Below are 27,673 nucleotides of genomic sequence, written 5' to 3'. Positions count from 1 at the left end.
CCCCGCGAAACGTCGATCATACACGCACTCGCATGTACACGAGCGCTCCTAAAGGAACCCCAAGAACTTGCGAACATTTGAATAGCGACTAACCGCGTCTTTTACCGCGCCGAGCAACTGCGCGCAATTACAGGGCCGTGGCGAGCGTGAGGCGACACCCGACTCCGGAACCGTTTTCCCCACCCCGGCCAGGAACTGGTGGTGGATATTTGACATAAGGGTCTCCTGCCCTAGGAGATGACCACGCCGTCACACAACAGTGGAGGAGCCGTCCTCGTGAGGCGACCGGTCGACTGGAGAGTCGGCAAACAGCAGTACCACCGGAGTAGGACCAATTTGGCAGTGACCGGCGCCTCCCTCCGCAAAGGACTCTCAACGGAGGTGGCTGCGGGAAACACCCAGATCGGGGAGTACCGGCGCGTCCAGGGGACTAAGCGCCGTACTCCAACCCGACTCCAGGGGAGTCGGGATTATTGGCGGGGAAACCCTTAGAGCCCAAGGAGTCTCCGGAATAGCGGCGTTCCTGAACAGGCGAATACTGGGGCGTGATAGCCGGCAACCGCCACTCTCTGGTCGTCTCGACCCTGCGTAGATTTCAGAGGTATCGGAAGCCCTGCCCGATACCGGCACTCGGGGAGTGCCAGCCAACAAAAGTGATTTCACAACAGAGTCGCTCTACAACTGCTCCTATTACAGCTTAAAAAGCGGCGCTTTTATTAATATCTAAATATTCTAAAAGCGTTCATTTGGCCGAGTTATTTAGCTGTCCCAGTGTTTGGAGATAACATTCAATAAATTATTCATACCTAATTTTTAATAATAAAACTTGAAACTCTTCTTTTACGTTGTGAAAATTCAAATAAAAGCGTAACAAATTTAATGCAATGCAATAAATAAAAGAAACGAAATTAGAAAAAAATAAAATAATAAAAATTATGAACTGAATCTATAAATGTATACGTTATAAATTAAGAAATAAATAACGCTAAGGGAAAATTGCATTGTATTGTTATGCATATGTTATATATTTGTTAAAATCTTTTAAACATATATCTTTATACATTTAGGAAATTGTGCATTAAAAACAAACATAGTGGATTTAACTTTGGTTTATTATAAATGTTTTATAGAAAATATATATTTTAAATAAAACGAAATTAAAATTAAACGAAGTTAAACGATCTATTTCTCATTAAGTTATTATTATTATTATGAATTATTTATTATTAATTAGTATTAAACAAAATTAAATTAAAATTGAACAAAGTAACAAAACTTATTTCTTATTAAATTATTATTATTATTTAACAAAATCATTATTTATCGTCATAAACTTGTACCGTTGGGTGACTTCCGCAACCCGCAAACTTGACGCGTCATAACATCCTTACATTTAATTTTGCAACATTAAATAATAAGGTACAATATTGATAGACGAAAGCTATGAAAGGACGTTCATTAACGTATATATTGGTGTAGGAATTATTACATTACGCTGAAAATACAGCCATCTTACACATGTGTGACACAGATATAAATAATTTTGTTGGCGTGGAGGGCATTAAATTGTTGTAATGCAACATACAATAAAATACACTAATCTCCAAAAATTGAAGTTCAGTTTAAGTAAAATTAAATAGCATTTGATCCTAACGAACGCTTGATTGTAACGAACAATGCTTCGTTATATTTTCACAACTGTGATCCGATATATTCCCACATTTAGTATAATTTATAATTATTTCAGTAGGCAAACAGTAAACAAAATTTTATTGACTTATTTTTGAGAAATTTGAAATCAGGAATTTATTTATAATTTTCTATGTCATAAAAATGATATTTCAACTTCAACAAGTATTATTCAAATAGGTCAAACTTACTAAATTAAAAGAAAGGAAAATTTTCCTACGTTCGACACACTCCGTAGTCGGAAGCTTAGCGCTTGGTGCGACCCTTGTCTATAAATAGAATGGGAATGGTATCGGGATTTGGGCTTTCGTTACTCTCCTACGTAACAGTGATCATAAAAGTGTAAGCGGATGTAGGCCTATAAGCGGACCGTCGGTCGTACAGTGGTAATGCTTATCGTTCCGGTATAGGAGCGCTTTCACAAAAATGCTACTTTTTCCATCCCTGTTCCTAACTCTTGTAATGGAATTGACATGAGGGTAAAATGACTTTTATAAAAGAATCAGCACTCGTAAACTTAACGGAAACTTTATTGGTGTTCTCTGCACGGCTGCCAGAATATGTCTAACGTAGAAAAGTCGGAAATGCCTCGTGAATACATTTCTGGGGTGGGAAAAACCCAAATTTCATTGGCTCTTCCCTCAAGACAAACCGTATTTCATGGGGTGAAGGAGAAAGTTTTCTCAGCGGGTGAGAAGAGAACGGTTTCCGCTTACAATTTCAAGGACCGGAGGTTTAGAGTATAAAAACTGGCTTAAAATCTATCCTAACGTAGCTAACGTAGAAAATACAAAAGAATGATAGAAAATATTAAAGTAAATATACATGGTTACATTACACTCTTATAGAAACCGAAATACGAAAATACCGGTATATTTACCGATATTAATTGGTAATTTTTCGGTTTTCTCGATCTATTATAATTTTCAAGATATTTGCAAGAAGTTATTTAAAACCGATATTATTTTGTTACTGGTATTATATTAACAAAGTCATACGAAAACTGATGTAGTACCGAAATGAAAGTAATCATGTACCAGCATTTTTCTGGTAATATGCATAGTGTGATCACGAGTTTAAAAGAATACAATGTTACAAACGTTAGAATCGTCGGAATGACACATCGATCACAAACGCCAAGTGTCGCGACATTAATCGGTTCCGCATTATGGTGCGTTCAGACCAAACGAAAGAATGCTCGTTAAAAAGCGGTGGGGGAGGGGGATTTTGTAATAAAGCATGCCATAAAATATATAAATCTTGAAAATTGAAATTATTTTAAATAAAATTAAGAAACATTTAATCATAACGAAGAATAATGATTCACAAATAAATATTACTAAAAGACAAACATCAAAAAGGTATTTTAAAATAAACTTTTACTTTAAATGCTTTTTTCTTGACTTTATTTTTGCAAAATCTTGTATCAAGTCTTTTAAATCGATAGATTTAGGTCATTCAGATTAGTTACTAAAGGTACTATAGATGATAACTGATCATCTAACATCGTTGCCCTATACATATTCTTTATTCGTTTTTGTACAAAAAGTGATTTTCCTTTTTTTCACTTTTTTATTATATTTTTACGAAGCAAATTTAAAAGAGCAATTTAGAAGATGTTTTTCTTTAATACGTATTATACATACATTATAAATATAGAAAACTAATAGCAAAGAAAATAAAACGTAAAATACATAATGAAATAATAATGAAAATATAATAATAAAAAATAATAATTATACATAATTCCAGCATTAGCCCCAATTATTAAAATATCATTAAGAGTATCGTAAGATAAGTTATACCGTAAGGTGGATAATATATATTTTAACGAGGAAAGAAATCTCTCGACACTCATTTGAGTTGGAAGCACTAATAATACTACTTCTGCTAAACAATGTATTATTCCGGTATATTATGCTTATTTTTGTGTCAAAATAATAAAATGTCCTTTTTTGGACCTAAGCGGAGGTATTCTAAAAATTGCCTCAACGTGTTCACTATATCTGGGTTATGAGTAGGATTATTGTGGCTGCCCTTTTTATTTTCTAATTCCCGTAGCATCTTCCCGAGATCATCTATTTCAGTTTCATGTTCACTTTCGACTGAATGATTTTGAACACTGACTTCAGTTATTCTATCATGTTCCTTATGTATTTGCTTTTTATTCCCACTTACGTATAAGGTGATTGTGAGATTGAACAATTTGTTGTTGCGATAAAACAACATTAAATCGCACATCAAGGAACATTCCTGCTAGGAAAGCATCATTGTTAAATTAATTTTTTTCCCGAACTTTCATGGCTTCGATAATTTTGGATGCTAATAATGTGTTTATTTTTGCTGTTACAACGAATAATTTGGGATACTTGGGTTCGGGAGCGTTCGAAGAATTAGCATTCACCGGTAGTTGAGCGAAAGGAAGGATTTATTCAAACATAAGTTGCACTTTGTCGTTCGATATCAATCTTCCCGCAGGGCGATGCGCGTCGTGTTTATAAAGACGCATTCGTTTGAAATGAGGTGGTAGGGGTGTCGGGATGCCATCCGGCAAGACATAGGTTTTGCTTAACAGTTTGGCACGTGTTGTTGACTCGATATTCGTTACTCGTGCTGAGTGACTTCAGACGGTCTCACGGTGTGATATGCTGATGCATATCCGGGCACAACACATAAGATACATTGCGACCACGTGCGGTACAAGTCTCCAATAAGGAGATGTTCTCCTTGCATTGTCTTGGTCGCTATGCGCGCTGGAATCAGGAAACGTATTATATCATCAAGCTCTATCCACGTCTGCGGATGCAAATACTGGTCTTTATTTGTATCATCGCAACATTCTTTTAGTTCTATAAGTCGCTCCAACATGTCTAATGTTGAATGCCATCGGGTAGGGCAGTCCATGATCGGCTTTTTTTTTCCATTGCTTTTAAAATGCTTTCCACTCCTGGCAATAGCTTGATTAATTATGGCCGCAATTTTGACATATTTTAAGACATCGGAGATAGCCAACCGTAGCGTATGGGCAGCAAAGAGTACTGACCTTACTCGATACTTATATTTCTGATACTGGTTTCTAGATTCATTGTTAACCTCGACGCTTTCTTTTCCTGACCGTTTACATCGACATAGACTTCTTCGTCGTCCGATAATGGAACTTCATATTCTTCATTCCTATCATTAGCATCGGCTGCACTAGATAATGACCAAGAACTTTCATTATCACTGTCGTCTGTACTGTTTTCATCCACTACTTCAAGTTGATCATTGCCTATAAGTTCGATGAGCTTAATCATATTGGACCCATTATCAGTAGTGATTGAATATATGTATGATTAATCTAAGTAAACGGCCGATCATGAACTGGCACTAAGTATACGCATTCATCTAACAAGTGATATTTAATACGTTTATTGTTATTGTTAGAACTTGTTGATTGTTCTATTTCTTCATTTTTTCGTTTTGTGTTCCGGAATATAACTAATGTAAATTCTTCAGGATGATTAGATGACAAATGTGATAATAAAGTACCGTGTTTTCCCTAAAATTACAGAAATATGAATTCTAAAATGATAATTAAATATTCATAAATACTTACAGTAACTTCATGACCACATTGATTAATAAAACATGTTGATTTATTAATCGATGCATTGTATGTAAAGTACTCATTCCTTGCACTTCTGCAAAGCACGTGTTATCCTAGAGCCGTTGGTTTCGTTTTACCTAAATCTTGTCATGGTGGGAGTGAACTGACAATGTAACGGGAGTATTACGCAATGTTATGGTGGTACGTCCACAATAACGGATATGCGGTTGTTGCTGTGCAAGTGTTTGGTTACGTAAAACATCTGAAAAATTGAAAACAATCGGCCCTTTCCGGGGCCACGAATTTTCCTAACGTAGTAACAACACGTTGGATTAAAAATACATTAAGTGATTGTGTCGGGTGATCAGCGTTAGTGCAGTACAGTGAAGTGAATACATATTCGATGGATTATCCCGGCGGCACTTGACGTTGCAACTTTTAACGTCGGCTGGTGTCGCATACCTGCGATCACCTGTGGCATGGACTCTACTCTGCCATAAAACATTTCGTCCGTCGATGCCCAGGCTCGGTACACTGACCTACTGACGCAGGTTTCGACGCTGCAGGTGAATTTCCGTATGGGTGAGTTCTATTCAGTGTATTGGTCATTATTGTTTTATTAATTTCAACGAACTACAATCACTTCTCGTTTATTCTCTGTTACATTACCTTTTCGTTCACACGTTATTTGAAAAGGAAATTTACAAATTCGTAAAAAGGAATTTACAAAAATGTAAATGTGCATTCGTCTTTTTACGTTACACATAATTTGCCTACATTTACGTTTCATTCATTAATCTCTTTAAATAACAAACGACAGATGATAAAAAGTATGATTTTATTTGTTACGTCTTGTTTATTTGCTATTATTATACGCGGTTTCCTGCGATGCATGGTGACCTACTTGTTCGGAGCATCGTAGTACAAGCGTAGCGCGTAGCCACCGCTAGCGCGGGAACTCGGCTGGCAAACTCGCGCTCTGATTGGTCGCGGTTTTTCGTTAATATCTCGGTAACGAAGCCTCAGTTTACATTGTTGCTAAGGAAAAAGTTGTTCCAATTCACCCCTCGAGTGCCCCATTTCCGGGTCGGAGGACATTTTTGGGACACCCTGTATATCTAAGTATTGCTCTTACTTTCTCCCAACGAAATTGTTGGAAAGGTGCTGCCATCTGTCGTTGCGATCCGCGTGCAGCGAAGCTAGGAGACGTGTTCGCATGTACGACGGTAGCTATGACGAAGTCACAGCTGAATCGTTTTAGTGTACCACTTATCGTTTAGTGTTCTTATTATAACAAATGTGTGTTTGTGCCCTCGTTGTCGTTCCTTTAAACTTCCACCGTCTACCTCAAACAGAAATTTATCAAATACATTGCCTATTTGTGGAAAAGCTATAGATTGCAATTATTTTTAAATAAAATTTCCTTTAATACAATTAATGTTTTAAATAAATATTATATGTTTCTTCCTTTACTCAAGATCGTAAAAACTTCATTAACTTGAGGCTCTCCATTTACTAATTCCTTTGTATGGTTAAAATGTTTTTTGAATTCCGATAACATACCATTATCCATATCTAAATCCTTAGAAATACACAGTGCATAATTATCGGATGATGAAAATATTGAATCTTTAAATTCTTCAATTTTATTGTATGTTAAAATAGTACTTTGGAATTTATTTAGAAAAGCTGAATAGGATAACTCATCCACATCTATTTTGTGAACAGTTACGTCTGAATTTACAACTATACGGCTTAAAGCATCAGCATTCGAATTCATTTTCCCAGCTTTCTACTGCACTTCATAATCATATTCTTCCAATTTGAGATGCCAACGTAATAATCTAGATCCAGGATCTTTTAAATTAAAAAGCCACGTTAAAGGACGATGATCAGTAATTATACGAAACTTCCTTCCAAAATGGTATGTTCCAAAATGCTTTGTCGTCCAGACAATCGCTAAAAGTTCTCGCTCAATTGTTGAATAATTTAAGTCAGCTCTATTTAAAGTTCTACTTGCATAAGCTATTGGTAAATCATGTTTTTCGTACTGTTGTGATAAAACTGCACCTATTGCATAATTACTAGCGTCAGTTGTTAAAATGAATTCTTTGGCAAAATCTGGATATTGTAAGATAGGCTGAGATATAAGTTTGGATTTAATTACTTCAAATGAATTTTGTTGGCTACTTGTCCACAAATATGGTACATCTTTTTTTAATAAAGAAGTTAATGGCTTTGTTATCTTACTGAAATCTTTTATGAATCTCCTATAGTAACTTGCTAACCCTAAGAGTGACTTTATTTCTTTTGTTGTTTTAGGTACTGGATAATTTTGTACCGACTCAATTTTACCGGGATCAGGTTTCATTCCTGATTCTGATATCAGATGTCCAAGATACATTACCTTTCTATGCAAAAATTCACACTTATCAGGCTGAACTTTTAAATTATGTTCGGGAAGTCTCTGAAATACCTCGCTAAGTTTCCTTGAATGTGTTTCTAGCGAATCTGCATAAACAACTATATCATCTAAATAAACTAAACAACGTATACCTTGTATTCCTGCTAATACGGTATTCATTAATCGCTGAAACGTAGCAGGTGCATTTTTTAAACCGAATGGCATTCTGGTAAACTGGTAATGGCCTGTAGGGGTAGAAAAAGCTGTTTTTTCTGAATCACTTTCATGCATCTTAATCTGATGAAAACCAGATGCAAGGTTCAGTATCGTAGAATATTTAGAATTTCCTAGTTGATCTAGAATATCTGAGATATTTGGCAAAGGGAAAGCATCTGCTATTGTAGCATCGTTCAGTTTTCTGTAGTCTACCACGACCCTCCACTTGACTCTACCAGAAGCGTCACATTTTTTTGGTATCACCCATATGGGTGCATTCCAAGGTGAATTTGACGAACTAATAATATTATCTTTTATCATTTTTTCTACTTGATTATTTACTTCTTGTTTGTGAATTTCTGGATATCTATAAGTTTTTACAGAAATTGAAATATTAGTATTTGTTATTATCTTATGCTTTAACGTATCTGTACTACTCAATTTGTCACCCTCTAAATAGAATATACGATTGAATTCATTGCCAATGTCTAAAATTGAATTTTTCTCTTCGCTATTTAAATGATTTAGACGTAAATTTGTTGATAATCTATATAAACGATCTGCTTTAAAATTAACAGATTCCTCTAAATTAGTCTTATTATCGGTATCCATATTTAATATATCCAAAATATTATTATCTACATCTTCTAATTTTACCCTAGGTTTTATTATGTTTTGATCCGTATCCGTAATATTTACTACTGACGTAATTGTCTCAGAATTATTATAAACTTTTACTAAACTATTACATAAATAAATTCCTTCATTTAATACTTGTTTTTGAATTATTCCCTCTTTTATTTCTGGATTAATTACGTTTACTGATATTAAACATTGACTTCTTGCAGGCAAAAGAAAATAATCGTCAGATTTAATATATGTTTATTTTTACTTAATTCCTTTTCTTTTTCATTTATGACTGAAGTTGAATTTCCTAACTTAGACTGAATATTTAAACAGATTGGCTTCTCTATGTATTGTAATGGTACAGAATACTCTTGGAAACATAATAAATTATGGTTACAGTCAATTTTCAACTTCAAACGAACAATTACATAATTTCCCAAAATACCAGGTAAAGAAATTGGGAAATCATCTCTTACAACATGGAAAACTACATTATAACGTGCGTTACCTACATCTATGTTTAAAAAACAATATCCTAATGACTCATAAAGTTCGGATGATATGCCTCTAATTTTTAATTTTATATCTTCGTAACGAGGTGTTTCACCTTTCAGTTGTGATAATTTAATTGAAGATATATAAGCACCTGTATCCAGCAATAAATCAGTTGTTTTATTACGAGCTTTCGTTATTCGTAAAGAAATAAAAGTAGTAATTACAGAATTTACATCTATAAATCTGCCTGTATTTGTTGAATTGCTCTCGGTGCGGCAGCGACCGAGGCCTGATTGGAGTTTAAAGGGTTCCTTTGTGACAAATCTTGATTGTCTAAATTTTGCTGATTTGCAAAAGACCCTCCAGATGTACCTTGATTATTAGGATTAAAACGTTGCCCGAAATTAGGATTTACTTGATACCTCTGACGATTACTGTATTCAAGTTTCCTACAATCACCAATTTGATGACCCGATTTTTGGCAATATGCACATATTACCCTATTCTGCATATTGTTCGCATAACTATTAGATGGTACTTGAACGTGTCTTATATTGTGCTCTGTTTTAACATGAAAGCGAGGTTGTATAGGACCATTATGATCTCCTCTAGGAGGAACTCTGTAATAACAATTCGATGTTGTGTGTCCGGTTCGATTACAGTTAAAGCAATGTTTCGTATCCTTAATATTTAAATTTTGAAACTTTGCAATTTCCTTTAAAGATTTTTGTTCTGACTCCTCGGCAATGGCATATTGTACAGCATCTTTGAGGGTTCCGGGTTTTTGCGCTTTCACTATAATACTAATATCTCTTTTTAAACCCATTATAAATACATCTAATACCTGTCTTTGTAAAAGCTTCAAACAATCTTGTCTTTCAACGGTTGTCAACTTTAAATTTAAGCTATTTGTTAATTTGATTAAACAATTTTCTATTTTTTGCGCCTAGCTGAGTATTTCTTCGTTGAAACTTTGTTTACAAGAGGATAATTCTAATTGGTATTATCCTTGCGACCTTCTCTCTGAATATGATTCGAATACATAGGATTTTAGTGCAGGCCAATCGGCGAAATTACGACTTCGAATTAGTGCTGTAGCATTACCAGTGATCTTAGTCTGTATTATGGTAAATAATATAGGTTTTGATTCTAAACTAACTAATTCTAACGCTTTATCGCAATTATCACAGAATTCGTGCAATTTACTTTTGTCACCATCGAATGTAATTAATAATTTTTCAGCCAAATCGATTCTAATTGCAACGGCCATTTTAAAAAAAAAATATAGAATCATATAATGCAACCGAATTTATAGATATTTGTTAGATAATCTAAGTATACTAGCACTACTTACAGTAATATATAAAAAGAAACGCATTGGAATTCTGCACGATGCACCAGATGTGGTCCTGTAAAGATGAAAGAACGGTTTTCTTTCCTTGTCACTCCTGTTCAGAAAGGCCCCCTTGTCCTCAGCAAGTATCCACTCGTCCGATTCCAGCGATGTACAAAATTCAGGATTGGTATGCAATAATGAGACATACAGCACGATGCAGCACCCTTTAGTAGTTTCTCCAGAATGTCAAATACTCATCCCCTCAGATTCCAATACCAAGTTCAACAGTAAGGTTTTCTGACGAAATCCTTTGAACTGCCGAATTTATATATTGACGGCCGTGGATCCGTTTGGGAAATTAAAGATTTGACAGTCACCGTGGAAAATATAAAATTGGTCCGAATTTTTTCCTCCGTGAACCCAAAATTCTCACAGGATCACGTCGTTTAATTAGATCTCGAGGATCCCACTTCTGACACCAAACTTTTGTAATGGAATTTACATGAGGGTAAAATGACTTTTATAAAAAAAATCAGCACTCGTAAACTTAACAGAAACTTTATTGGTGTTCTCTGCTCGGCTGCCAGAATATGTCTTCCGTAGAAAAGTCGGGAATGCCTCGTGAATACATTTCCGGGATGGGAAAAACCCAAATTTCATTGGCTCTTTCCTCAAGACAAACCGTATTTCATGGGGTGAAGGAGAAAGTTTTCTCAGCGGGTGAGAAGAGAACGGTTTCCGCTTACAATTTTAAGGACCGGTGGTTTAGAGTATAAAAACTGGCTTAAAATCTATCCTAACGTAGCTAACGTAGAAAATACAAACGAATGATAAAAAATATTAAAGTAAATATACATGGTTACATTACACATGTATATAATTATTATAACAAGTAATGATTATAAATATTTTTTCCGGTGTTATACTCTTTCAAATATTTTTAAAAATTGTTATGAAAGTGTAGTATAGCCAACTGTCGCCCTATAGTTGGTATATTGTAGATACTCAACAATTGGCCCAACAAAAAGAAACCTACAGTTGGCCCTTTGTATTATAGTGACGTAGGCTCAGCGTTGGGTATGATCGTTGGCCCAATTGCAAAAAGGGGTAACAATTCTATCTGTTAGCCAACCTATACTGCATCGAAGGTCCAACAAAATGCCAACAATAATTGCCACTAGGGGAGTTGATATTATATTCGTGCAAGTCTATATTCGTCGTAAATTAATGTTTAAATTGCTGTATTTATAGAAACCATTAAAATTAATTGTGAACGTTCCCTTCGGAAATTGCGATTTTATTACACGTCGACCACGTTTTAAGATTGAAAGAATCTAATTTGCCATTGTAGAGATACTATTATATTCGTGCAAATCTAAATATACATATACAGGGTGGCCCACATAACTCTTAACAGCTCAATTCTCGAAAACTATGCCATCGATTTCAAAGTTCTTGATCTCAAATTGCATGAATCTGAAGGACCTTTCTAACTACGTAAACGTGAAGTGCCCCCCCCCCCTTCCCCTTTAAGGGGCGGCGGGGATACCTTTATAATTTTAAATGGAACTCCCTATAAAACGTTACATATTTAGATTCTACAGGAAAAAACAAGAAAATTTTGTTTGAAACATTTTTTTGTCAGATATTTCCATGATGAGATATAACAATTTGAAGTTTCGAATTGTAGGTACTTACTTGAAGCGCTCGGCAATTCCGTTATAGAATTATACGCGCTTGAGTCCTTTTCGTCACTGTTGTGAAGAAATAAAATGGTTCTTTAAATTAAATGTCCAAAATCTTCACCACGGGCTTATAAACATTTATTTACTTGAAACATCAAAGTTGTTCTAACATTTGTTAACATTTCGGGCGTCACTGAAGCGCAAGCGCCACGTATTTTTTGTTTCATATTCTCTTTTGTCATCGGCGGTTCAAACATAACTTTGTCCTTTACATGTTCCCATATGTGACGCTTGCGCTTCTGTGAGTCCCGAAATGTTAACAACTGTTGGAACAACTTTGATGTTTCGGGTAAATAAATGTTTACAAGCATTTATGGAGCGTGGTCGACATTTTGAACATTTAATTTAAAGAACATTTAATTTCTTCGCGAAAGTGACGAAAAGGACTCAAGCGTTTCAAGTAAGTACCTACAAGTCGAAACTTCAAACTGTTATATCTCATCATGGAAATATCTGACAAAAAAATGTTTCAGACAAAATTTACTTGTTTTTTCCTGTAGAATCTAAATATGTAACGTTTTATAGGGGGTTCCATTTAAAATTATAAAGGTACCCCTGCTCCCCGTCCCCCTTAAAGGGGAAGGGGGAGCCACTTCACGTTTATGTAGTTATAAAGGCCCTTCAGATTCATGCAATTCAAGATCAAGAACTTTGAAATCGATGGCATAGTTTTCGAGATATTGAGCTGTTAAGAGTTATGTGTGCCACCCTGTATACTTCTCTAAGATACGCATGGCCCTGGTTACGATTTCATCAATAGGCCTTCGGTCATCCGCAAAGTGTCTAGTTCTAAAATCTTTTGTCTGGAAACAGCGGAGCATGGTGACGAAACCTCGAACATTTTCACCGTCAAGAGTTGAATAAATGAATAAGAAAAGTTATTTCTCTTGGAAGAATGTATTGTACTCAAGTATTGAGCAATATCTTGCAATGGGATTAAGTTACATAGGGTTTCATTTCAATTCTAGCGTATAATTGGCATCAATTTGACTCGAAAAAGGAATTCCGTTTCTTTTTTATTGATGACGGAATCTAACTTGTAAGAATCTTTTACATAGTACATATGAAGGAATTTAGAATCTATTCGAGGAACAATCAGCAGTAAAAGTATGTAATATAGAAACGATCGGTAGACCGTCTTTTTCCTGATTGATAGGCAAGGTTACACACTTCCATCGTTCCCTAAAAAAATAGGAATGTATTTTGTTAAATACAGTAGGTACCTACATAGTGCGAAGAAGATTTATAAGATCAGATTGAAGTCAAGAAATTGTTATTTATTATAATTTTACTGGTACTTCCGTTTTTGGTCGCGGGCATGAGAGTCGTACGAGTCAGAGTGAAAGTCTGTGTGGAGAAAAGTAGAGCGAGGTGGTGAAGGAAAGAAGTGAGAGTGACTGTGGAAGGTTGGAAAAGGGTGAGAATTAGAAGGGAGAAACGGGAAAAGGAAGAGGAGAGTAAAGCATAGAGAAACAAAAGGGATAGCAAAGAAGCACTTGGAAATTAGGTGTAGGCAGCAGGTCTTGCGGGGCGGGAATATAACGGCGGGCACACAAGTGGCGAGATTTGTGGAAAAAAGGAGTTAAAAGAGCTGGTGATAAGGTTACTTTGAACCAGAAAGTAGAATAAAAGAGAATAGCAAGTGTAGGAGAAAGATAAATGGACGGAGAGAATAGAGAAGGGGAAGGAAAAACGAAACGGGATGTTACATAAAGAGGAAAGACATAGAAGGGATAGCATGTGGGGGAAAGAGGAAGGAGAGGGACAAGAAAGAAGAGTGGGAAGAAAAGGGAATATTTAAGAAATGCACGAAGACGAGGAGATCGCCAGAGGTAATGAAAAACGGGAAGCAGGGAGAGGGGTGAAAAGAAAGAGGATGGAAGCATGGAACGTTTGATAAGGGAAATGATGGAAGAGTTAAAGGAAGTGAATGAAGAAATGAGAAAGGAAAGGGAAAAGAGAAGAAGGGTAGAGAAGGAATGGAGAGGAGAGAGGAGAAGATGGGCGAAGAAGATGAGGGAGGAGAAGGTGAGGAGAAAAAAGATAGAGAAAAGAGTGGAGAAGATGGAAGCAAGGGAAGGGAAATTGGAGGAGGTATTAGAGATTTACCTACCTTTTGTAGGAAGATGGGAAAGAGAAAAAGAACGGGGGAGTAGTAAGGACATGGTGAGAGGAAGAGAAGAAGAGGAATATAGCAGAAGAATGGGAAAGATAGAAGTAAAACAAGACAGAAGAGAAGAGAGAGAGGAGAGAAGGATTAATGTAGTGATAAGGGGGATAAAGACAGAGGGAGAAGAGGTGAAGGAGGAAGTGAAGATGCTATGAGAAATAATGGGATTGGAGGAGGAAAAGTGGAAAAAGATAGGAAACTCAAACTACAATAAGTGGCATAAGATGGTTAAAGGAAGAGGGATTCCTGGATATTTGCAAAAGGGGTGGAGAGAAAATACGTGGCAAAGGATGGCCAGATTTCGATTAGGTAATGGGATGAGAGGAAGTAGGTATTGGATGGTGGAGGAAAAAAGAAAATGCAGGATTTGTGGGTGGGCAGAAGAAACGTGGGGACATGTTTGGGAAGAATGTATGGGTTCGGGAGAAGAAGGGGGGTGGCAGGAGATGGTAGGGGAGGTGTTAGGTGATGAGGGGAAGGGGGACGAATGGTTGAGGAAGGTGGAAGCAAGGAGAGAAGGAGTGAAGGATATGGAGAATGGATGAAAGAAATAGTGCTAGAAAAGATGAGAGTGAAAGGAGAGACGGACGAAAGTGGAGGTCCACGATAGGGAAACGGGTGTGTGTATGTAGACAATCGAGGGTAGAATTAAGAAAATAGAATTTAAAGTGCGTAGGGTATGCATAGTTTTTAAAGATTGTAAATACGAAGAAATTGTAACCCTTAGGGGCATCAATAAAGTTTATTAGTACACAGGGTGTCTCAAAAGTCTTTCGATTCACAGAAATGAGGAGTTCCTGGGGTGATTCGGAACAACTTTTTCCTTAGAGAAAATGTTATCCGAGGCTTTGTTAACGACATATTAACGAAAAACTCCGGCCAATCAGAGCACGAGTTTGCCATCCGAGTTTCCGCGGTAGCGTTTGGCTACGCACCGCGCTTGTACTACGAAGCTCCGACAAGCAAGTCGGCATGCATCGCAGGAAACTGCGTATAATAGCAAACAAAAAAGACGTAACAAATAAAACCATATTTTTTTAACATCTTTCATTTGTCATTTAAAGTGATTACTGAATCAAGCATAAATGTAGGAAAATCATCTGTAACGTAAAAAGACGAATACACAGTTATTTTGTTAAACAGTATCAAAACTACTAATTATCTGAAGAGAGCGACTAAGGAATTTTTGTAAATTTTCTTTTAAAACAATGTATTCATGAAAAGGTAATGTAATAGAAAATGAACGAGAAGTGATCACAGTTCGTTATTCAGATAAAAATCCGTAGTTTAATAACGGACAACAATGTTACTGATAATGAATAAGCCAATTCAAAAAGCCCGAAGAAAAATTTAGGTACAGAAGCTTACAGAATTATCGCCGGAAATAAGTCTTAGTTTGCGTTAAGTTAAAAAAATAATAATCAGCAATAAGTTCATTAGAACTCACCCCTTCGGAAATTCTCCTGCAGTTTACAAACCTGTGTCACTAGGTCACTGTACCGATCTTGGTCATCGACGACCGAAACGGTTTATGGCAGGGTATCGCCCAGTCCGTATGTGATCGCAGGTATACCTCACCAGCCGAAGTTAAGGGTTGCAACGTCACGTGCGTCCGGGTTATTATTCCATCGAACACGTATTCACTTCACGGTACGACCACTAACACTGATCACCCGACACAATCACTTAATGTATTTTTAATCGAACGTGTTGTTCCTACGTTAGGAAAATTGGTAGTCCCGTGTCACGCCCAAATCCAAGGGGCGTGAAAATAAAAAAAAGCAGCGTTGCTTCTTATTCTCACTATTCACAAACTAATGCGGAGAATTCAACTTAATCGTCTATTCTCGTGATACCACAAACGTTGTGTGAAATTAAGGGTATGATTTCCGGACCGTAGTAAGAAAACGCACGCAAACTTCATTTAGAACGGATGTTATTAAAGGATGAGATGTTGCCGTAGCTAATACAGTTCACCTCGTGTCCTCATTATAAAGGAGTATCTATCTTTTATGAGTGCCAGTATCTAGAGTGCTGACGCTGCTAGGTAGTGCGTTGGACGGATGTCATCTGTCGTTATACCCGAAACATGGCTGATTATTTTAAATTTATCAGATGTTTCACGTACGTGGGTAGTCCTCTCCACTTCGGACCCTTTCAAGCCAAGACACGCGATGTCTGTTTTCTATCTCGAAGCAATGGGTATCCGGGCAGTAAATTAACGGAGCCCGCGCTTCGGTTAAACTGCACGACGGTTCGTTCGTTGCATTTCTGCAAAGCACGTGTTTTCCTCGAACGCTGGTTTCTTTTTTTCTTTTTACCTAAATTGTTGTTGCAACGATGGGAAGTGAACGCACAATGTAACGATGGGAAATTACTTGGGGGTAGAGGAAGCTCCTTCGGAAAAATTCTCTCAGTCGGTTAGAAATCGGGCGACAGAGATGTTCACTTCACGGGACTATTACGCAATGTTTTGGTGGTACGTACAGAATAATGTAAAAGCGTCTGGCTACGTGAAACACCTGATAAATTGAAAACAATCGCCCCCTTTCAAGGTCACGAATTTTCCTAACGTAGGAACAACACCGTTCGATTACAAATACATTAAGTGCAGCAAAGTGAGTACATATTCGATGGAATAACCCGGACGCACTTAACGTTACAACCCTTAAATTCGGCTGTTGCCGTATACCTGCGATCACCTGCGGACTGGACGTTACCCTATCATAAACCGTTTCGTCCGTCAATGACCAGGATCAGTCCAGTGACCTAGTCACTCAGGTTTGCAAACTGCAGGTGAATTTTCGAAAGGGTGAGTTCTAATCAATTTATTGCTTATTATTATTTACTTACTTTAACGGAAGCTATGACTTTTCTCCGACAATACTTCTACAAGTTTTCGTACGTAAATTTTTCTTTGGGCTTCTTAAAGAGAATTATTCATTGTCAGTAATGTTGTTGCCCCTTATTGAACTACGAATTTTTATCTGAATAACGAACTACGATCAATTCTAGTTAATACGTTATTTGAAAAGGAAATTTACAAATTCCTTAGCCGCTCTCTTCAAATAAATATAATTTTTGATTCTGTTTAAAAAAATAACTGTGTAGTCGCCTTTTTACGTTACACGTGATTTTTCTACATTTATGCTTGTTTCATTAATCACTTTAAATGACAAGCGAAGAATGATAAAAAGTACGATTTTATTTGTTACGTTTTTTTATTTGCTATTATACGTAGTTTCCTGCGATGCATGCCAACTTGCTTGTTCGGAGCTTCGTAGTATAAGCGCGGCGTGTAGCCAAACGCTGCCACGGGAGCTCTGCCGGCAGACTCGCGCGCTGATTGGTCGGGGTTTTTCGTTAATATCTCGTAAACAATGCCTCAGATTACATTTTTGCTAAGGAAAAACTTGTTCCAAATCGCCTCATGGGTTTTCTATTGCAGCAACATTTTTGTTACACCCTGTATATCAGTGGTGTCCAGACCTTGTCTGTGTAGTAGCCAATATATCGAGTATCAGAAATACCGCGAGCCGCATCCTCTATTGAAACGGTATTAAATTGTGAGGTATGCTTACAATGTGTGTGTGTGTATAGCACACACTGCATCATAAAGTTAGCAAACATACACACATATTACACACGTGTGTGTAGTATGTATCACGTTTATAAACGCATATTGTATGGGTATGTACGGGTCTAAATGAGCCGTGTGCGGCGGTTTGGCCACCGTCGTTATACATGTAGCTTTAGTTTGCTCTTTTGCATACGTGGCAACGACTTATAATAATCGAGTGTTAATGTTAAATCATAATTACAATATTAAATTGTAAATATAATATTTCATAGAGTGTTTAGAAAATTAATTTACTACCATAAACACAATTGACGGGATAAAATACTGCTCATTCCAAACATGGTTCCATGAGTCTTACACAATATATGTCCTATGATGCAACAACTGTAGCATAGAAAATATAATAGACAAAAATATAAGGTAGAGGAATTAGTGCATGGAACATCTCAGCCCATGGGCGTGGCATTTGTCCTCCAAAATTTATGAGAGACGTTATCTTGCCGTCCTGTCATTTTAAAAAACTTTCGTTGATTCTACACGAGAAGAATTTAGAATTGTCTGCATTTTTCGTTAATATATGAGTGTGTTACTGTACTTAAGAAAAGATCCTATTAATTAGTACAAAGTCAACAAAATTATTGGCTCTCGACTGTCACCAATGGTTATTTTGTCGCGACATAAAAAATTACGAATTTTTATGAAATATGTGTACCGTAAGCATTTGTTTATTGCATCTTTCGGGGCTGTACAGGGTCAAATTTCCAGGAATGATGCAATAAACGAAGGCCAATCCCACGCGCGCTCTTCCCGTCGATCATCCGTTCACTTGTTCGGTGTAGCTAAATGTAGGTTGGGCTGGATCTACAGAAAGCGATTACCGAAGAGATGGGTCTACAGACCCGGTAGCGCTACTTTAGCGAGAGTCTACTGTAGTTTCTTTGCAAAAGACAATCCCAAATGTCACATTGAAGACAGGCGTCTACGCTGGAATACTCCCTTAAGGCGTTGCGTCGTAACAGTATTGATGGATTCAGTGGTTCTAGTGTTAATATCAGACCTTGTTAAACCGGCGAAAAGAGCTGAGTTTGTTGCCTGACACTCGAATAATCGATGAAGATTCTTTGCGCAACAACCAACTGTTTTCGTGTGCACTGAATAATTCGACAAAAACTTTAATTCCTCCGTAAGAATTGTTCTCACAGCGTCTCCAGTTGCTTGACGGGCAGTTTCTCAGCGCTCGGCATGATAGCTCGCCAAGATCGTCAGTGTGTTTGCCGGATACGTGAAAACATAACGGCGCGATCGACTGGCACTGTGGTCGAGGGTGGACACTTCTCGCGGTTCTGGTTCTGTCGCCGCGCAAACGTTAAATTAATCGGTTGATTCGCCTACGTTCGACGTCGCGGCTCGAAGACAATGGCCGCGAAATACAGCCGCGGGCCGCGCGTGCAACCGAATACAACGCGCGGCCTTATTCTGCCGCGGAACCGTCGCGGCCAGAACTTGCCGCATCCGGCAACTTCTCGTTGTTATCGCGTCTCATTCTGAAAACGTCAGCCGTACAGGGGTGTCTAGAGAAGGCTGCCCTCCTGTTGCGCGGCAGCAGGATGTCTTCGAGCGATCGATCCAGACCGCTCGCGTGTACGTAACAAGATTAATCGATCCCACTTGAAAATTTTCCACGCGGAAAATTAAGCGAAGGGTAAATTCATTGACGTTGGACAGAATGATCGCGCTGACAAGGGGAACTTTAGTACACCTGAATATTCGAGTTTCTTTGAAACTTTGCAGATTTATAGGGAATCTCCATAGAAGTATCGAACAGTATTTCATTGCTAGTTTTTTTTGTAAAAGTTACATTTAGAGGTTCCAGCTCCGATGACCTTGACTTTGACATATGTTGTTAAGGACACTTTTCTAAGGTACCCCCAAGAAGTTTCAGCCGTCGCTTGTTTTTTATTAAAAACATATTAGTAAACAATATTTGCAACACATACCAGTTATTCCAACCAGTTACTCTACTAACTCCGATCAGTATAATGCTTGAGAGTTGGTTAGAGACAGTTGAAGAAAAGAAGTCATTCAGAGTTGGTTAGAAACAGTTACTTTTTTCATGAATTGTCTCTAACCAACTCCGATCACAGTCACGGTCTTACCGCCGAAGCGTTCAGACGTGTTGACGGTATCGCTCGCGAGTGACAAATATCACCGGTGTTCACGATAGTGCAGTGCCGCGTGCGGCAACGACACGTGTGCAGGTTCCACAAGTGTTCCGGTGCACAACGCACCAATCAACCAACATGCAACAAAGCGAAGCTCCTGAGTCCAGAAGCTCGCGCCCCACCAACCTTACTGAAAATAACAACACCGCAGAACCAGTCAAATCATACGCGAATGCAACGAAGTCTGAATCATTCCCTACCAAAGACCAAGCGATAATCCTCCTAGCGGTAGACGGTATCACAATCAATGAATATGCATGTGCAGTGGGAAGCATAATAGGTCCCAAAGCACTAAGATACATCTCCAGAATCTCCAACGGAAGAATCTGCATTTACTTGGACAAAAAGGAAACAGTACCCAAACTCATCGAAAAACACAAATATATAACCATTAACACAACATTAAAATAGACGTCAGACCAATGATAACACCGGCACAACGCATCATCCTTTCAAATGTCTCCCCAATCATTCCGAACAAGTCAATAGAGGAAATTTTCAAGGAAAATAACGTAAGACTCTGCTCCAGAATTACTCCATTAAGAGCAGGTATGACAGATCCCGAATATTCTCATATTTCTTCAGCTTTAGAAACAGGTCTATGTTAATCCGGAAGACGCTAAAAAAATTCCCGGCTCATTTACCGTTAAATTCGAGGACACAATTTATAGAATCTTCACCACCGCCGACAGCCTAAACTGCTTCGTGTGTAAACAGGAGGGCTATATAGCTAAACAATGCCCCCACTATTCTGAACCGAACGAAAGTATTATGATAACCGACGACACCAACACAACTACAGATCAAACCTCAACGTCTTACACACCTATTCACGTCACGAATCTACCAGCACACAACCACAAACCACTTTAGAAACCGAATCAGAAAACGTAACCCCAACTGCAAACACACACTCGCTCAAGCCACGGAAGTATCAACAAACACAGATATGACAATGGAAACCGACCAAATTGCAGAAACTCCAACCATAACCCGAATTAAAAGACCACTCTCAGAAACCTCATCAGATAGCCCGCCTAACCCGAAGTACACCGACGAATCAAATTTTAAAACACCAAAACCACCTGCTACGACTAAAACACAAAACGCAACGAACAGCAAAAGAAGACTAATAAACCCACTACCACCCATTCCTTTACCCAAAACAATAGACGAAATGCTCGCTCCTGCAAAAGGTAAAATCGAAGATCCCGAAAAGAAACATGCCCTCAGCTATCACCAACTAATAAGCTTTCTAGAAAACGCATTTAGCACACCAAATCCCCTCGAAATTTCCCAAGACTACACAGGAAACACACTTGGCTTAATCCAAATGCTAAACACAATACAACCCTTACTAAAAGACCGCAGTATTAAAAAACAGAATTCGTAGATTAACCAAAAAACTACTAGGGCAGTCAACTACTGAAACCTCGACAAACTGGACCTCAGATTCCGACACATCATAGGCAAATCTTCTCCACTACTCGATACCCGCATACAATACGAGCTATGAACAATATACTCCAATGGAATATCAATGGTTTCCACGCCCGGCTAGAAAGATTACAATTATTAATTAAAAACGTTAAATCTATCGCCCTCTGCGTACACGAAACTAATTTTAAAAACGACACTAAAGGACTAATAAAAAATTATCAATCGTTTGTTAAAAACCGTATTATCTCCAACTATTCTACTGGCGGAGCCGCTATTTACGTTAAAAACGTAGCTTCCAACGAAGTCCAACTACGAACAAATATTGAAGCAGTTGCCGTCCAAATATCTTGTCCAGTTAAACTACGTCTATGCAGTATATACCTCCCGAAGAGCTACGATTTTCAAATAAGCGAAATTAAAGATCTCATTACACAATTACCAAAACCGTTCATATTACTAGGAGATTTCAATAGTCATAACACCCTATGGGGCTCCACCAAAAATGACCTTCGAGGACAAAAAATTGGCACGATATTAGAGAATGACGACCTCACTCTCCTCAACACTAAACATCACACATACTTCAATATTGCAAACGGCACCTTCAGTTGCATTGACCTAACAATTGCTAACACCAGCTTTGCCCACAACTTAGAATGGACCGTACTAGATGATTTACACGATAGCGACCACTTCCCAATTAGTATACAACTAAGTAACATACCCAACGAACATACCACCTACTCATTCGTCCCAAGGTGGAAATTTAACAAAGCTAATTGGGAGTCATACAAAGACCAGCTGTCTACTTATTTGTCTGAAGCTAATATTCTAGATAAAATGAATGAGATTGATACGGCAACGGAAATGTTCTCTGACTTCATTATTAAAGCAGCTAACGATGCTATTGAAATAAGTTCGCCGCCAAAAAAGCACAACCCTGTGGGGATCCACCCCTGGTGGAACACTCAATGTGAAGAAGCCGTGCGCAACTCTAAACAAGCATTCAACCGTTTTAAAAAACACAGTTCAGAAGAAAACAAAATTCAATTTAAAAGATTACGTGCAATAGCTAGGAAAACTATCAAAGAGAGTAAAAGAAATAGCTGGTACAACTTTGTCGCAACTCTAACCAATAACACCAAGGTCAATGAGATGTGGAATAAAATCAACGCAATCAGGGGCAACCGGAAAACATGTCACACTCCATTCATAACCAATAATCTTAATGAGACCACATCAAATCCAAGAGAAATTGCAGACACTCTAGCATCGACGTTCGCAAAAAACTCTAGCACTACGAATTACCCAGAAGACTTCAGACAACATATACTAAACCAAGAGGAAAATGTAATCACCAGAACAAACGACTCCAACTGCACATATCTTAATGCCCTTATCTCAGAAAAGGAACTCAACGAGGTACTTAAAACAGTCAAAAGCTCTAGCCCCGGTCCCGACAATATCCCCAACGACTTAATTAAAAACTTACCCGCTATCGGAACTAAAACACTTCTCGAATTATTTAACACCATATGGACAAACAATACCTTCCCAAGAAAATGGAATGAAGCCATTGTTATTCCGATTCCCAAACCCGGCAAGGACCCCACTAAATCGGACAGTTATAGACCAATCGCTCTCACGTGCAATATGTGCAAAATTCTGGAGAAAATTATTAATACACGACTAAGGTGGTTCCTTGAACGTAATAAAATGATTGCACAGAATCAATTTGGATTTCGCGTAGGCCACTCCACCACATCACACCTGGCTAGTCTGGAAACTCACATTCAAGAAGCATTCGCCAATAACCAACATGTCCTAGCAGTGAGCCGGGACATAGAAAAAGCTTATGACATGGTTTGGAGACGCCGAATTCTAAACAAACTTCGTGAGATGGGAGTCGGCGGAAACATGTGGCACTTTATTAAAAACTTTCTCCACAACAGAAGCATACAGGTTCGCTTCAAAGGCTACCTATCACGTAAAACGTCAATCGAAAACGGGGTACCACAAGGCTCAGTACTCAGTGTCACGCTATTTTTAATAGCCATTAATGACGTCTGTAAAATCACTGAACTTCCCGTCATCACAAGAGTATTCGCCGACGACATCACCATCTTATGTAAAGGAAAATTTGTAAACACATTGCAATATTTTATACAACGGGCCCTCGACAAGCTGCACGATTGGTCCAAAAGGAATGGCTTCAAATTTTCACCTACAAAGACGGAAACTATCCTTTTTTCCAAACACTACCAAATTCACACGCCTATATTGAAACTCGGAACAAATACATTACGATCTGTCACATGCACAAAAATCCTCGGTCTTCTCTTTGACACTAAGCTGACCTGGAGCCAACGCATAAACAACTTAGTCGATAACTGCAAACATAGAATTAAAATAATTAAAGCACTAGCCTATAATAACTGGGGAGCGGACAAAACGGTCCTCTCACTAACGTATAAAGCGATTATCCGGTCCAAATTGGATTACGCGTCAATAATATATAACTCCGCTACACCGACTATACTAAAAAAACTCAACGCAGTCCATAATGCGGGACTGAGAATAATAACAGGATCATTTCACACAAGCCCGATAGGAAGTATAATGATTGAGGCAGCTGAAACATCTCTGGAATTCTTACAGAAGAAAACTTCTAAGTTTAAAATATGCAGTAAGGGCATCAACATCTACAAACCCGATTATCCACGGTGACATTTTCTCGAAGAATACACAGAAACCTAGACACCAAACTGGTAATATTCCCCTATACCTAAGAATTAAAAGTTACCTTGATGAGCTCGATTACAACTTACCGACCACAGAAAAAACTAGATACCACAAAGTCCCCCCATGGACACTGAAGACACCTAATATCGACCTATCACTCGAAGAAAAGAAAAAGGCCGAACTGACTCCACAAGAATGGAAAAAATTATTTGACGCCCTATGCGCCAAATACCCTGGATCCACCCATGTATACACCGACGGCTCCAAGAGTGATCTTGGAATAGGAGCCGCCGTCTTTACGCAAGATCTATCGATTAAACACGGAATAAACCCCTTTAATAGCATTTACAGAACCGAAAGTTACGCGCTTCTCTCAGCCCCCGAATTTATCGATAAATCCCCTCACTCCGAATTCATCATTTTCTCCGATTCTCTCTCCACCATCCTAAAGACCCAAAACCTAAAGCAGACCATGGAAATTCACATAGCAATCCAAGAACTACACGACAAATTAACTAAATACGGGAAGACAACAACTATAGCATGGATTCCCTCCCACATGGACATACATTGGAATGTCATGGCCGACCTCGAAGCGAAAATCAACACCTCTCTGGACATCAACAAACACTTAAAATCACTATGGAAACAGTCGTGGAATTGTGCATGGAAAAATTACAGAGCAAGTGCACTCCATAAGTGAACCAACAACTTCTTTGACCTTACAATAAGTCCCAGTTTCAACAGAAGTCAACAAACAGCAATAACCCGAATCAGAACCGGACACACCAAACTCTCACACTCTCACATTTTTAATAACAGCCCCCCCCCCCCCCCCGAGGTATGCGAAACGTGCAACGTGCAAAGTACGAAGAAGTCTAAATATCAAGGACGACCTCACCGAATCAATTACCTCAGCATCCTACCAGGACACACTGATAACATTCTGCAAGACCATCGGAATTCTCAATAGACTGTAACAACCTTACAGAACCCGTACTCTCCTTTTCTTTTTTTAACAATCGATTCACAATAAGATTCTAAATTTGTAGACAGTCGCTAATAACCCCTGTTGTTGATGCGACTCTAAACCTTAAATAAAAAAAAAAAAAACTCCGATCAGTATGATGTTTCAGAATTGGTTAGACACAGTTCAAGAAAAAATAAGTCATTCAGAATTGGTTGGAGACAGTTCAAGAACAAAAGCCATTCAGAGTTGATTAGAGATAGTTCAAGAAAAAGGTATCATTGTCCTCTTAATAACTTTTTGATAAATATTTGGTAACTGAAACTCTCCGAAGTTCACTCAAGAAGTTAAGCGTGACAACATATGTCAAGGTCATCAGTTATTTTATTTATCAATAGGTACTACTAAAGTACGATACTAAACTTTTTTTGTTAATAACTTTTTAATAAAAAGCGAGTAACGGCCAAAACTTCTTGAGGGTTACTCAAAAGAATGTCCTTAACAACATATGTCAAGGTAAAGTCGTCGGAGCAGTATCCCCTAAATGTAACTTTTACCATTTCTTTTATTCTTTTGAATGAAAACACGCCTTAACGGTTAAAGTGTGTTTTTCTATTTTTCCTGTATATCTGGAAAACTATGGTAGGTAGATCTATAAAGAATTGTTGGAATGAAAATTTAATGGCTCTTTATGCCCTATAAAAATTTGCAATGAACTTGTATGAAAACTGATTCAATGATTTATTCGTTTAAATAATTCTTTAGTATTTAGTACAGTTTGTATGATATACGGGGTGTTCCACGTAAGTCTCGCCAGGAAATTTCAGTTACTTCTTTGAACTTTATAAAAAATTGTAGTAGACAAAAGTTAAACTACATTTAAGTAGGTACAATTTTACGTGAACCAAAATTTTCTTGTGTACATTTTTTTCGGGGATATGAATGATGATACCTTTTGTTTTTTGAATGAAACTACATTTATGAAATATTTTTTATTATATAAATATGTTACAAAAAAGACACAAATTACGTACAAAAACTTAACAGAAGTTATACAACACAGCAGTATATTTGGTACCTTTGAGTGTTCGATGTTTCTGAAGCGAACGCCTTGACATACCATTACGTTATACAACTTCTAGTGATTCTTTTTATGCTATTTGCATTTTTTTTCCAACATGTTCACAGTTGTTGGATTTGTCACAATTCACCCCAATGAAAAATGTTTCATTTAAAAAACACAAAATAGCATTCAATTCACCGAAAAAATATAGATAAAGAAGCTCTGATTTGCGAACATTATGCACATCTAAATGTACTTTAACTTTTGTTTAATCCACTAACTGTATTTGTCCACTACAATGGACGCCTACTTTATCACTTTAGCGAAAATATTTGGAACATTTCATGACGATCGGCAGTACGAACCTTCTTGAAATGACATCCAAAGATTAGAAAAACGTTGTTACTGTGACTACTAGTATAGTTATTTACTGTGAACACATTCATTGTGAAACAGTGTTTATAACAAAATTATTAAGACTCTACATCCTTTATAAAGGATGTTTCGAACGAAATTGCTATCTTTACCCATCAACAATTATAGATCACATCTACAAGGTAGCGTTCAGTTAATATCTTAACAGACAAGTTTCAACCGAACCAAATTAGTGAGTTAAAACTTTGAAACTTGGTAATCTGAGCGAAATCAATTTTATACTTTCAAGTATGTCCCAAATTTGAAAACTTTTGTGGATTCGAAGTTTTAACTTCGAGGATCCTCGATGTTCTCCCAGTTACACAAGGAGAATCGATCATTCACCGTGCAAACGGAATCACTGTCGTCATCGACTTACCTATGGTGCTTCCGCAGTTTCTCATGATGCGAGTTTTCGATTTCACTCCCGTCGGATAGGGCTCTGGTTGCTTGTCGCGGCGAGGCGGGGGGCGTGTGGGGCGAATGCGCTGCTAAATTCGTCTGAGGACTTAATGGCGCACCTGTGTTACCCGGTTGAATTCCCAGCATGCAGTAGGGGTCACTGAACCCTGAGGAAAATACAGGTAATTCGGTTTGATGTAATTCTCTTGCGAAAATGGAATTAACCGTCTTCGTAAATGCACTACTATGTAGCAGAAAATACATTTGTCGTTTGTAGAAATACATCAGTGTACGTTATATCGTTTACATAATGTCAAATGTTTGATAGACAGTGTTAGTCACGAGATACCGAACTCCTAAATAGAATGGTTGCACCGGTAAATGAACACCTACCAATGAATGAACATTACATACATATACACTAGGCGTCAAAATCAAGGGACCACTAAAATTTGCCGAAAATATCGGTCATTTTCAAATGACTATATCTCTACGAAGAATAGTTATACAAAATATTGAGTAAGACCATTTTGTAGCCTGAAGTTCCTAGTTTTTGAATCGGGAATTAAAAA

General features: G+C 37.7%; 1 protein-coding gene across 1 annotated transcript in view; it reads right to left on the bottom strand.

The window, feature by feature from the left end:
* Positions 1 to 27,268, bottom strand: part of LOC107189142 (BAI1-associated protein 3) — a gene marked incomplete at its 5' end in the record, with an annotated part of 165,721 nt that extends 138,453 nt beyond the window's left edge. The window contains one exon of the mRNA XM_015577617.1: positions 27,079 to 27,268. Coding sequence (XP_015433103.1) covers positions 27,079 to 27,268 — 190 coding nt within the window. The remainder of the gene's footprint in view (positions 1 to 27,078) is intronic.
* Between the last annotated feature and the right edge of the window lie 405 nt (positions 27,269 to 27,673).

This window comes from Dufourea novaeangliae, unplaced genomic scaffold (assembly GCF_001272555.1).
Source record: "Dufourea novaeangliae isolate 0120121106 unplaced genomic scaffold, ASM127255v1 scaffold150, whole genome shotgun sequence".
Taxonomy (NCBI): Eukaryota; Metazoa; Arthropoda; class Insecta; order Hymenoptera; family Halictidae; genus Dufourea; species Dufourea novaeangliae.
Note: the sequence above shows the minus strand (reverse complement) of the source record. Positions and strands in the feature narration are given on the sequence as shown.